This window comes from Alosa alosa, chromosome 17, assembly GCF_017589495.1.
Source record: "Alosa alosa isolate M-15738 ecotype Scorff River chromosome 17, AALO_Geno_1.1, whole genome shotgun sequence".
Classification (NCBI taxonomy): Eukaryota; Metazoa; Chordata; class Actinopteri; order Clupeiformes; family Clupeidae; genus Alosa; species Alosa alosa.
This window is the reverse complement of record NC_063205.1, coordinates 1884990-1897413: the sequence shown is the minus strand read 5'-3', so window position 1 is coordinate 1897413 and position 12424 is coordinate 1884990. Positions and strand designations below refer to the sequence as shown.

General features: G+C 45.4%; 1 protein-coding gene across 1 annotated transcript in view; it reads right to left on the bottom strand.

Moving 5' to 3' along the window:
- Positions 1 to 1278: 1278 nt before the first annotated feature.
- wnk1b (WNK lysine deficient protein kinase 1b) overlaps positions 1279 to 12424 on the bottom strand; it is a gene marked incomplete at its 5' end in the record, with an annotated part of 120937 nt that continues 109791 nt past the window's right edge. The window contains 3 exons of the mRNA XM_048268756.1: positions 1279 to 1478; positions 4391 to 4432; positions 8211 to 8303. Coding sequence (XP_048124713.1) covers positions 1279 to 1478; positions 4391 to 4432; positions 8211 to 8303 — 335 coding nt within the window. The remainder of the gene's footprint in view (positions 1479 to 4390; positions 4433 to 8210; positions 8304 to 12424) is intronic.

Here is a 12424-nt window from a genome sequence, read left to right as displayed (position 1 = left end):
TGGCCTGGCTGGAGCAGGAACCTTTTGACCCAGAGAGGTGATGGAGGGGGCGCCGACACACGTGGCCCCAGGGAAGGCAGCATGCTGGGGCCTGGCTAACAACAGAGAACTTTGACCCATGCTGGCGGAGGGACCACTAAGGGCTGACCCTGAAACACAGTCACACTGCACACTCACAGGAGGCAAGATCTGTATATATTGTTGTGATATTGTGTATATGTGTATATGTGATTGTGTATATGTTTGTATTGTATGTGTGTATATGTTATTATTATTATTGTGTATATGTATGTATTGTGTATATGTATATGTGTATATGTTGGCCTCTTATGGTGTGTGTGTGTGTGTGTGTGTGTGTGTGGTAATATTGTATTGATGTGGTATTGTGTATTATTAATGTATCGCGTGTGTATCTATACTCTGGCAGCGTGTGTGTGTGTGTGTGTATATGTATATATATATATATGTGTCTGCGTATTGGCAATATGTGTGTGTGTTTTGTGTCTATGTATCATCTTACGTGTATGTGTGTGTATGCAGCGTCGTGTGTATAGAAGCGTCGCGTCGCGTGTGTGTGTGTATGTATGCGGCGATGTGTATATGTTTGTGTGTATCTGGCGATGTCGCGTGTCTTCCATCACCTGGCGATAATATGCGATATAAATGATGTGTGTATGTGTGTGTATATATACACATGACGTAAATTTAATGCAGTATTATTAATATCACAGCGTGTGTATTGTGTGTGTGTGTGTGTATCTGGCGTGTGTGTGTGTGTGTGTGGTATTATTGTATAATAATACTCTACAGCGTGTCGTGTGTATGTGTAATATATGTATTATTAATATATGTGTATTATTATTATTATTATTAATATCGCAGCGTGTGGTGTGTATATATAAATGATATGTATTATTATTATTATTATTGGCCGGCTCTGGCGTGTGTATAATATTGTATATATGTGTGTGTGTGTGATGATGTGTGTGTATGTATGTGTGTATATTGTGCGTGTGTATGTATATCTGTATTATTGTATATCTGGCGTGTGTGTGTGTATATGTGTATGTGTATATGCGTTAATATTGTGTGTGTATATGGCGTGTTATTGGTATTAATACGCGGCGTGTTATTATTGTGTGTATTATGCGCAGCGTGTGTGTATCTGGCGATGTGCCAATATGTATGTGTATGTCATGGTAATATGCGTCGTGTGCATCGCGTGCGTGCATCCTTACCACCGTAGCTTCCATTGTCCCTTACTTGAGAGGCCCGCACTCAGCAGCCCTTGGCGCTCCTCTTGCCCTGGGAGAGGCTCATGGCGTCGCGGGCCCAGTTGTCCACCAGCTTGTGCAGGTCGTCCGTGAAGGTGCCCTTGCGGCTCTGTCCGGCGCTCGAAACTGCCCCTGCTGGCTGGCCTTGGACACTCTGGGGCCCCCTGGGCGACCCACTCCCCGCGCCGGTTGTACTGCTCGTCCCTGGAGGGCAGGAGGGGGCAGTTAGAGTCTTATTACTGTAGCAGAGACCGACACAACCTGACAATAGACAGACTATACCAAGTGCAGGTATATAGGGGTATATAGGGAGTGTGTGTGATGTGATGACAGTGTGTGTGTGTATTGTGTGTTCATAGCTGAAGCAAAAAAAAGGAAAGAAGTGAAGAGAAACAATGGGAAAGGCAGATCCATGAGGGAAGACCTGGGGAGTTCGGCTCTGGAGCTACTTGGTCTTTCCTATCTGAGCCTGAGGCAGAACCAGTCCAGCCTGAAACACAACAGCACTGCGGTCTTTCTTTCCTTGCCACAGAACAGGACATAGCCCCCCATTTCCACCGCTATCTCCTGGGGAGGGGTGGGAGGGAGGGGGGGGGGTGTTAGGTCAGATGGGGACTCTCTCGCCCTCACTGAGTTTCCCCTGGGGATCAATAAAGTATCTATCTATCTATCTATCTAGTCTATCTAGTTCCTTTCCGGTGGGTGGTGTAGGCTTCAGTTGCAGTTCTCTGAAGAGCGCCACCAGAGAACCAGAGGTCAGTCTAGTGGAGCCTGCAGGGAGACTATTTTTTAACTACCAAAAATGGCTCCCACAAGTCCAGACACTCCAAGAAAAGCTGCGTCATACCTTGAGAGGTGCCTCAGCAGGACAGAGTTTAAACATTTGCCATAATCATAATAATAGATGATGGACTATTTTGCACCTTTCAAGAATCCCAAGGACTCTTATAAGAGCCTTATAATATATAAGACCCTATTGGGTGGAGGTGGAGAGGTGTCCATCATGCGGAGCTTAAGCGGGGAGCTTTTACAGGAGGTTAGCGGCGTTGGAGCAGCACATCTTTACAGGAGGTTAGCGACGTTAGCGCCACCGTTAGACATCTTTACAGGAGGTTAGCGACGTTAGCGCCACCGTTAGACATCTTTACAGGAGGTTAGCGCCACTGTTGTCCATCTTTAAAGGAGGTTAGCGCCACTGTTACACAGCTGTATGTGTCTTTAGGGACGTGGGAGTGTTATTGTTAAGCCTGTTTTAGCAGCATGAGCCTGGGGGAGTGTGTGTGTGAGTCCACTAGACACTGGGGACAGGTCAGCTCTTCCCTCTCAGAGGCGTGCGACCACATGTGTGTGTGTGTGTGTGTGTGTGTGTGTGTGTATAAATGTGTGACTGTGTGAAGTGCTGTGCTCTATAGTGGAGGTGCGTGCATGTGTGTGTGTGTATAAATGTGTGACTGTGTGAAGTGCTGTGCTCTATAGTGGAGGTGCATGTGTGTGTGTGTGTATAAATGTGTGACTGTGTGAAGTGCTGTGCTCTATAGTGGAGGTGCATGTGTGTGTGGGTGTATAAATGTGTGACTGTGTGAAGTGCTGTGCTCTATAGTGGAGGTGCATGTGTGTGTGTGTGTGTGTGTGTGTGTATCTAAGTGTGACAGAGTTGCGTGGAGGGCAGGAGGGGTTCGGGTCTCCATCCTTCGCCGGACGTCCAGTCTAATCTCTAATCCCTCAGCTGCTCGAGGTCACCAATGGGATGGGCATCTGGGCTTTTAGCGGACCCTGCGTCAATGTGATCAGTTTTAAGCCTGGACACACTAGAGGTCACACTAGAGGTCAACCATAAAGCCTCCTATTGCTGCTGGTATCCAATCAGAGGCCAGGGCTGCTTTGGGAAGGACAGGCCCGATAGTGACAGAACCACTCAGACAGAAACTGGCCAATCACAGTAGGCTCCGCCACTACTACTGCCAATCAGAGGACAGCTAGCCAATGGAGATGACGCAGCCAATAGAGTACCGAAGTCGTGACGTAGCATTGTCAAGGCAGCAACGGAGATGACGCAGCCAATAGACTACCGAAGCATGTCTACATTCAATGCTATTTAAGCCACTTCGAAAGTTTGTTTAGATCCAGTGACACTGCAGTCATGGAAACAGAACGTCAAACTTCGGTAGTCTATAAGTAGCCCTAAGAAGAGGCAGGAAGCTGGAAGATGCCGAGTCATGACTGCTGAAGCAGAAAGGGGTTCTGGGTAATGTAGTTCATGGAGCGGGGCATGATAAAGGAAGCAGACAGGCATCAGAAGCTGCAATGACATCACCACATATAATAAGACACAAACAATCTCACACACAGAATGACACAAATCCAACCACATAAACACAAACAATCTCACACACAGAATGACACACAGACAAGTACACACAATCTCAAAATCCATCAATCACATAAACACACACACATCAATCTGAACACTCCCTGGATGACTGAATCATTTTAACTGTGTGTGTGTGTGTGTGTATGCCAGCACTATGCTATACTATAAAGAACAAGCCGTTAGCCATTGGGCTGTGTGGAGGCGGAGAGATGGAGGAAAGGTATAGTTTGATAATTAAATATGACCATGTGTGCTAAAGCTCTGTGGGACTTATTCCTCCTCTTACAAGATGTGTGTGTGTGTGTATGGGGGAGTGCAACCACAAAGTCTCTTAGAAGCATATGGATCTGTCAGTCCAGCGTTTAGGGAACGCACACACACACACACACACACTCACACGCATTCTCTGAAGCATGTATAGACCCATCAGACTGTGTTGTGTACACACACACACACACACGCACACAGAAGACACTGACTGTTAACACAGATCTGATTTCTCTGGTGAACCCAAGAGGGCTTTTATTTTGACAACTTCCTGTTAGTGATCGCTAGTGTACATCATCCAGATGGGTCACTGCTACAGAGAAATGCTCGCTGGCGGAGAAGCTTCTGGAGTGGTGGGAGGAGCAAGAGTGTGAAACAGGCGAGGGGGTGGGGGGGTGCAGGAGGAAGAGGAGGAGCAGGAGGAAGAGCAGGAGCAGGAGGAGGAGGAGGAAGGAGGAGTGTAGAAAAAGATAATTACTACAGAGCTGGTTGCAGGGGCACACTTTTTTCACCATCTTCCCTGAAGCGTGGAGGGAGAGAGAGAGAGAGAGAGAGAGAGAGAGGGAGAGAGAGAGAGAGAGAGAGATAAAGGGATAGAGAGAGTGGAGAGGAGAGAGTGTGGGATAGAGAAGGTGGAGAGGAGGAGTGCAGAGATGAAGGGATAGAGAGAGTGGAGAGGAGGAGAGGAGAGTGAGGGATAGAGAGAGTGGAGAGGAGGAGAGGAGAGTGAGGTGGTCCAGACAGGAGAGGGCAGGAGACACAAGCAGAGACACTCTTGATGGTCACACACTGCATTCTGGGATACGGTCAGAACAGAATTGAATCCTTGAATTTCCCATGGGGATCAGTAAAGTATCTATCTATCTAGAACACAGCACAGAAGCCCCTCCCACTGGCCTGTGTGCAAACACCAGCAGTCCTGCCCGCAGACCACACACACACACACACACTTTCATCTACACACACAGACTCTCACTCATTCCCTCTCTCTGTACTGTGGTAATTGTAGACAGTATATTTTCTGATCACAGGGTGTATGTGTGTGTGTGTGTGTGTTGTGTGTGTGTGTGCACGTGTTAGCGAACGTGACTGTGTCTGTGTGTGACAGGTATGTGTGTTTGCATATGTGTACGTGAGCTTGTGTGTGTGTGTGTGTGTGTGTGTGTTAGTGTACTGTAGGCAGTACTGAGAGGGCCTTGAGTAAAGCTTCACTCAGGACTGCTTTAGCAGGGGAGATTATTTACAAAGTAAACCCAAAGAACAGAAATAAACACAAGAGAAGGAGGACTTAGAGGACACACACACACACACACCGGTTTCAGTTCGGGTAGAGACCAGGGGGGCAAAGGATGTATGTATGTGTGTATGTATGTGTGTGTGTGTGTGTGTGTGAGAGAGTGTTGTCAGACAAAGGGGTGTGTGTGTGTGTCTGTGTGTGTCAAAGAGAGCTGACTGAAACACTGGGAGAGGCTGGAGGACCAGGAACATGTGTGTGTGTCAGGGAAAGAGGTGTGTGTGTGTGTCAGGGAGAGGGGTGTGTGTTGTGAGTCTGCAAGTGTGTGTGTGTCAGGGAGAGGGGTGTGTGTGTCAGAGAGGGTGTGTTTGTGTGTCTTTGTGTGTGTGTGTGTTTTTAGGTTATGAATGGAACTCTATAACCTGAAGGAAGGCTACAGAGGAGAAGCATCACTCAGTGATTGTGTGGGTCCACAGGGTTAGTGAAGTACAGGTGTGTATGTTTGTGTGTGTGTGTGTGTGTATATATATATATATATATATATATATATATATATATATATATATATATATGTGTTAATGTATGTGAGGGGTGTGTGTGTCTATGTCTATGTGTGTGTATGTGTGTATATGAGTGTGTGTGTATCACTAAGTGCTTGTGTGGGTCCACAGGGTTAGTGAAGTACAAGTGCTGAGAGGGACAAACAGACTTATTCAGTAACGGAAGATCACATGGGGGAGTAGAACAGATAAAGAAAGAGATATGAAAAAAAGCGTGTTCCACGTGTGTGTGTGTGTGTGTGTGTGTGTGTGTGTGTGTGTGTGAGTGTTATTATGTGTGCGTGTGTGTGTGTGTGTCGCACGTGTGTGTGTGTGTTACCGCGTGTGTGTGTGTGTCGCGTGTGTGTGTGTGTCTGTATATGTGTGTCGTGTGTGTGTGTGTGTCATGTGTGTGTGTGTGCATGTGTGTGTGTGTGTGTGTGTATGTGTACACATGTATGTAATGTGTGTGTGTGTGTATTATTACATAATATGTGTGTGTGTGTGTGTGTGTGGCTACAATGTGTGCATGATGTGTGTGTACTACGTGTGTGTGTGTGTGTGTGCATGTGTTATTGCGATGTGTGTGTGCATGTGTGTGTGTGTGTATGTATGTGTGTGTGTGCACGTGTATGTGTGTGTGTGCACGTGTATGTGTGTGTCAGAGAGAGAGAGAGAGAGCAAGGGTGTGTGTGTGTATATATGTGTGTCAGAGAGAGAAAGAGCAAGCTTGTGTGTGTGTGACTGAGGCAGTCCAACTATATGGCCAGGTTATGGTAGGTACACACAGGACCAGTAATTTCAGACATCACATATCCCCCATATACTTGACTATTAATCAAAGGTCTTCCATACAGTGTGTGTGTGTGTGTGGGGGGGGGGGTATCAGTCTTGTATTAATCAAAGGTCTTCTATACAGCATGTATTTCATGTTGCATAATTTCACACATTAAAGGTTGTATCAGCGATAGCGGAGATACGTCCCTTCTGTTGAAGCTCGCTCGCTACCCCTCCCCCTCCATCCTGGGCAATTAAAACTCTCCTAAACGCGCATCTCGGGTTATTGGTTGGAACACTTTATTTTGCCTTTGAGTGGTTGCCAACCCTTGTTGGTAGCAATTGTTTTTGTGTACAGATCTCGGAGCCTAGGCTGCCTACAGAGACGCGTTGATGGTCTGCTTATGGGGCGGGCAGCTAGTAGGTCGTGAGGAAAGATCAGATGAATGTGATCATTTATGTTTGGGCCTTTTTTGGGCCTGAAATCGCTGATACAACCTTTAAACAGCTGGTGAAAAGAGTTGGGGGGGGGGGGGGGGAGGTAGGTGGGGGGGCTAGGTGTTGATTAGTGGAGCAATTAAGATTTGAACTGCATTTGTTTTAGCTTGGTGTGTGTGTGTGTGGAATCAGCAGAGATGTAAAAGTCCTGCCCTGTATTGGTTCTACCTGTGTGCGTAACACAGATGTCACTAATTACCTGATCTGACCCACACAATGTCCTGTACGCATGCAAACACTTTATTTCACTTCATCAGGTGTGTTCACCTGTACGCATGCAAATACTTTATTTCACTTCATCAGGTGTGTTCACCTGAGGAAGGGCTGTGTGAGCGAAACGTTGTGAAATGAAGTACTTGCATGCGTAAAGGACGTCTTCAACAAGCATCACGGAGACCCTTACCTTTTCTGACGCACCTTTCCCATAAACCAGGTGTGCATAAGCGATTTTGAACCGAGTAGGAACTAATTACCTGATCTACCTGGCTTAAGAGTTCCGCTAATTAGAATCAGCTGATTAAGTGAATGGTTGGAACGAAAATGTGGCAGGACTTTTACTTTCTGAAGCCAGACTTTTACACCTCTGGGAAGCACTATTGTAAAATGCAGAATTTAACTGCACTTGTTCTAGCTTGGGGTGTGTGTGTGTGACAGGTTTAGTGTAAGTGGTGATTAGTGTAGGGCTGAGTGTTGAACATGAGCAGATGTGTGTGTGTGTGTGTGTGTGTGTGTAAAAGGGAATGAGAGTGTGAGGTAATGAAGTTAAGTGGTAAGCGTCCGCATAACCCCCTCCCCCCATACACACACGTGTGTGTGTGCGTATAGTGTGTGCTAGTGTGAAATCGTACAGTTGAGGGGCAGCTACAGGGGTATAAGGGCAGTTGGGGGGGTGGGGGGGTGCAGAGGGGGATTGTGGGATGCGTGTTGCATGGGATTGGAGGACTATGCAATGGGGGTTAAATAGGAGCCCTGATTGGCTGTCTAAAGGCTGAACTCCTCCCTCCTTCTCACACTAGCCAATCAGGAGGAGAGGTCATAGGTCACCATAGGTCGTCAGCTGTGTCCAATAAGAGCTTGTGGGAAGGGGCTTGTTTGTGTGAGTGATGTGCGTTATGTGTGAGGATATAAGATGACATGAGGTTTTACATGACCCCAACCCTCTCTCTCTCCACACACACACACACACACACACACGAGATACACATTGAGCACATGATCGTGAAGGAGAGAGCAAGGAAAGCGTTACACACAAAGAGCCAAGCACGGCGTACTCAGAAAACGCGTCCTCCTGCCAACCGGCTTGAAGGTCACCCTCTCCGTCCCACAGCTGAACTTTACACAGCCTGTGGTACAAACAGAGGAAGAGGGGGGGGGGAGAGAGGGAGAGAGAGAGAAAGAGAGAGGGAGAGAGAGAGGGGGAGAGAGAGAGAGAGAGGGGGAAAGAGAGAGAGAAGAGACAAGAGAAAAGATGCACACAGACAGACACAGTAAGAATGGAAGACATTTCACTGAGCCGGCCCAGAACAAGTGTGTGTGAGAGAGACAAGAAGGAAGAATGAAGGAAGACCGAAAGAATGAAGGAAAAAGAGAAAGATGGAACAGAAAGGAGGATAGCAGAAGGTTGGAGCAGGAGTAGTGTCTCCATGGCAACTGTTCCAGTAGTTTTCCCCTTGGTTGTGTGTGTGTGTGGTTGTGTGTGTGTGTGTGTGTGTGTGTGTGAGAGAGTCTCCCTCCTGGTCCAAATGAGTCACTCAAGTGGCATCAGGCAACTCAAGTCAGCGAGTTAACTTAACCAGTTGGGTTTTGATTTCTCGGTGAGATGAGGCCAGTTAATCAGCACCAGACCCCGGAATGCAGGATCGATGCGTTAGGTCTGGCAACACCAAATCCTCTAATGCAGGATTGACTAGTTGGGTCTGGCAACACTACACCACTGATACTTGATACAGGATCGATTAATCCCCCTGATCCTGAGTGCAGGATTGACTAGTTGGGTCTGGCAGCTCCAGCAGGGTGCTGATGTAGGTTTCATCACCACGGCCACTTAAGGCCAATTTATAGTCCAGGCGACAAGTTTCACTCGACAAAGACAAATTGCTGCCGACAGATGTCGCGGAGCTGTAGGCTTTATTACTTGAGGAGCAGCAGCGACAAATTGTCGAATAGAACGTCTGCTCGTTTCTATAACAACTTGGACATTAACGTTACATGTCACCGTCAAACGAAAACAAACAGACACACACCATGACCACAGCAATACACAATAGAACTTGAAGTCCAGTTGAACTTTGAGCTGATATCCAATCAGAGTACGCCACAACGTCTGTGTTGATATCCAATCAGAGTAAGCCACAACATCTGTGCCGCTTCAAGTTTTTTGATGTACGCGACAAGCTCCGCGACACCCAAGCAGACAGTAATTGTGTCACTTTTCGGTCAAATTTATATTATTTTGTCGAGCGACACTTACGTCATATTTATATTATTTATCTATATTATTTTGTTGAGCGACACTTACGTCATATTTACAGTGGGTCCCAGTTAAGAATTGACACTTCATTCACCATCAAGGTGATTCACGCAGCTGGGTGAAATGTAAAGTACAACTGCAGCCGCTTAGGGGCAGCATAGTCCGCTGTGGCGTTCCACGGTCTAACGGGGCGGAGCATTCGACAGCAAGGGCTGTGATTGGCCGAGTTTTCAGTGCGTCTCTCTGTGTTTTTAGCAGCCCCTGCAACGTTCTTTATAATGAGCGCATACAACTGTAGGCTACAATGATTGCAATACAAAAATATGCGTGTGTTAGTTCAGTTAGTTTTGTGATGTTTTGCACTTGTGCCTCATGTGTTTTCAGGTTTGAGGGCTTGAGGGCTACATTATTTATTTCTGATTTCTGGCTACTGTCAATGTCCTGTACAGGTAAATGTTCAACAATTTCTGGTGTAGGCCTACAGGCTATAATCAATTAGGGACTGTTCGTTATTTATTTAAGGGGCTACCGGAGGAGTTTTGAGAGCGTTAGTCAAATAAGACATGACATTCCCTCGCCAGCAAGAAATTTTTCTATGACCCTCCAAAGTGATAAAACGCATGACCCTCCCCATTCCCAACAATTTATTGATGCCTTCTGTAGGCTACTGGGTCAATTTGGGAGCTTGCATACGGCACCTTCCTTGAAATGCCTTGAAAAGGCTGTCGTTTGCACAATTTCACAAATAATCACCGGGACCAAAACAAACCTGTCAACTTTTCCCGGGTTTATAGCATATTTTAACTTTTTTTCCTCGCTGTCTTAGGAGGAACTGCAGGGCCGTCATGGGTGGGGCCCTGAGGCCCTGTCTGACAGACAGATAGTGCGATGCCCTGTGCGAACTTGACAGATGCATGAACTTACGTGCATGAAATCATGAGATAGCTTACTTTACACATAGCCAAGGCTACCGTCGGTGCATTTTAGTAGCCTAGTCTAATAAGCTACACCAGCTTGTCTTTAAGAGGGGAATTTGTATAGCCTATAACATTAGTTGAGTCACATATTTGGCCATATGGTGTTTATCATAGGCTACATCACGAAACCAAATAGTGTAACAAAGGCGAACACTTTAACAGGGGAAATTAATTGGGCATGAATCATTGTACTGAACAGTATTTGTCAATGAGCAGAAAGTAGGGTTGCAAAGGGGCGGAAAATTTCCGGTAAATTTCCGGAAACTTTCCATGGGAAGTTAAGCTGGGGAATTTTGGAAATATTCCAAATTGGAAACTTTCATGGAATTAAAGGAAATTATGGGAATTAATGGGAATTTACGGGAATTAACTGGGAGTTTTTTGTAATTCCTACTGTTTCATATACAGACATTAACATTTTGTTTCGTAATAAGTAATATGATTTGTTTGTTCGTATTTTCGTTTAGCTTAGCATACAAAGATAGCTAACATGCTAGCGGGAATCCCATTCTCTGCCTATGGTTTACTAGCGTGCTAAGCTAGCGACACTGAAACCACTGAACTGCCCAAGAGACACCACGCCACTCAACAATAAAATCCAATTGGTTGGAACATTGACTGACAATCAGTTTGTTCAGTTAGAATCCCAGAAAATGGTAAAACAAATAATGACACAACATACCACCCCAACCAAACCTTATAGATTATGTAAATTATATATAAATTGTCAAGATTAATCAGACAGATTAATCGTCCCATTACAGTTTATGCAAAATGACGTACATCCATTTGAATGAGGACAAAAGTGACGACAAGCCCATAACTGGGCAACTCTGGTTTCACACCAGTTATTCCCACATGAGATGACATTTTCACTGGGAATTTATTTTCCCCATGCACATGAATGCATCATAGGTTTCCTTTATGTCTAGTAGCCTATGCTGATTGCTGTGTGCATGGGATTGGCCGCTAAATGCAGGGTAGAAATTTGACTGAAATTGCATTAAATCAGGTTGTTTTAACTTCCCTGTTATAGTAAGTTCCCTGTTATAGACTAACTAGCCATATTAAAAATTCCCAGTTTATTCCCATTATTTCCCGTTTATTCCCGTTAATTTCCGTATATTCCCGTTAATTCCCATGGAAAGTTTCCAACTTTGAAAATTCCCGAAATTTTGCAACCCTAGCAGAAACACACACGACATTCAAACTGTTGATAAGATGTGCACTATGGAAACTGGTCTGTAGGCTAACATTGGACAAATAAATGTGTACTGACTCGCTTCATATCCTTACTCTGAAAAAACATTGTCTTGCTTTGCCGCAAACTCAGCAATGAAATCATAGGCCATTTTGCAGGTAGCCTAACATCTTTTTCAATTCATAGAAGGGAGAGCCCAGTCTCTCCTGTGACATTGAGGTGCGCAAATAGTTTTTAATAGCCTGTTCAACTTCGAAAAGCTTCGTTCACCCGATGCCAGTCACTGATCGCAATTTCAAATTTCGGGAAGCTTTGTTCAATCTTTTTAAATTTTAAGTGCAGTAGGCCCCTATCTGGCTCCTTTGGAAGTATATCTCGAGCCTATTATAAGGTCCAGTGCGTTATGTCCTGGGATTCGGACGTGCTCAAAAGAAAAGAAAAAAAAAAAACACTTTTTTATAGGCGGTTATGAGGAGCAATATGAGTCGTGTCATTCAGACTCAACCCTCTTGTTGCTTTGATATCTTTTTCGTTGTCGTTTGAACGTCGGCAAGCAGGCATGTTGCGGTTGCAATTTAAGTGAAATTTCTACAGTAGGCCTACAACATGCAACATGCTTGTTAGGCTGGGCTACTGTCTTGTACAGGTAAATGTTCAACAATTGCTGGTGTGCAGGCTATAATCAATTAGCTCAATCATTTGTCCAGCTGTTTTAAAACAAATTAGTGCTACATTCAAACTCAAAAGTGCTTTGATATCTTTTTTTGTTTGAGCGTCGGCAAGCAGGCATGCTGCGGTTGCAATGAATGAGGATAA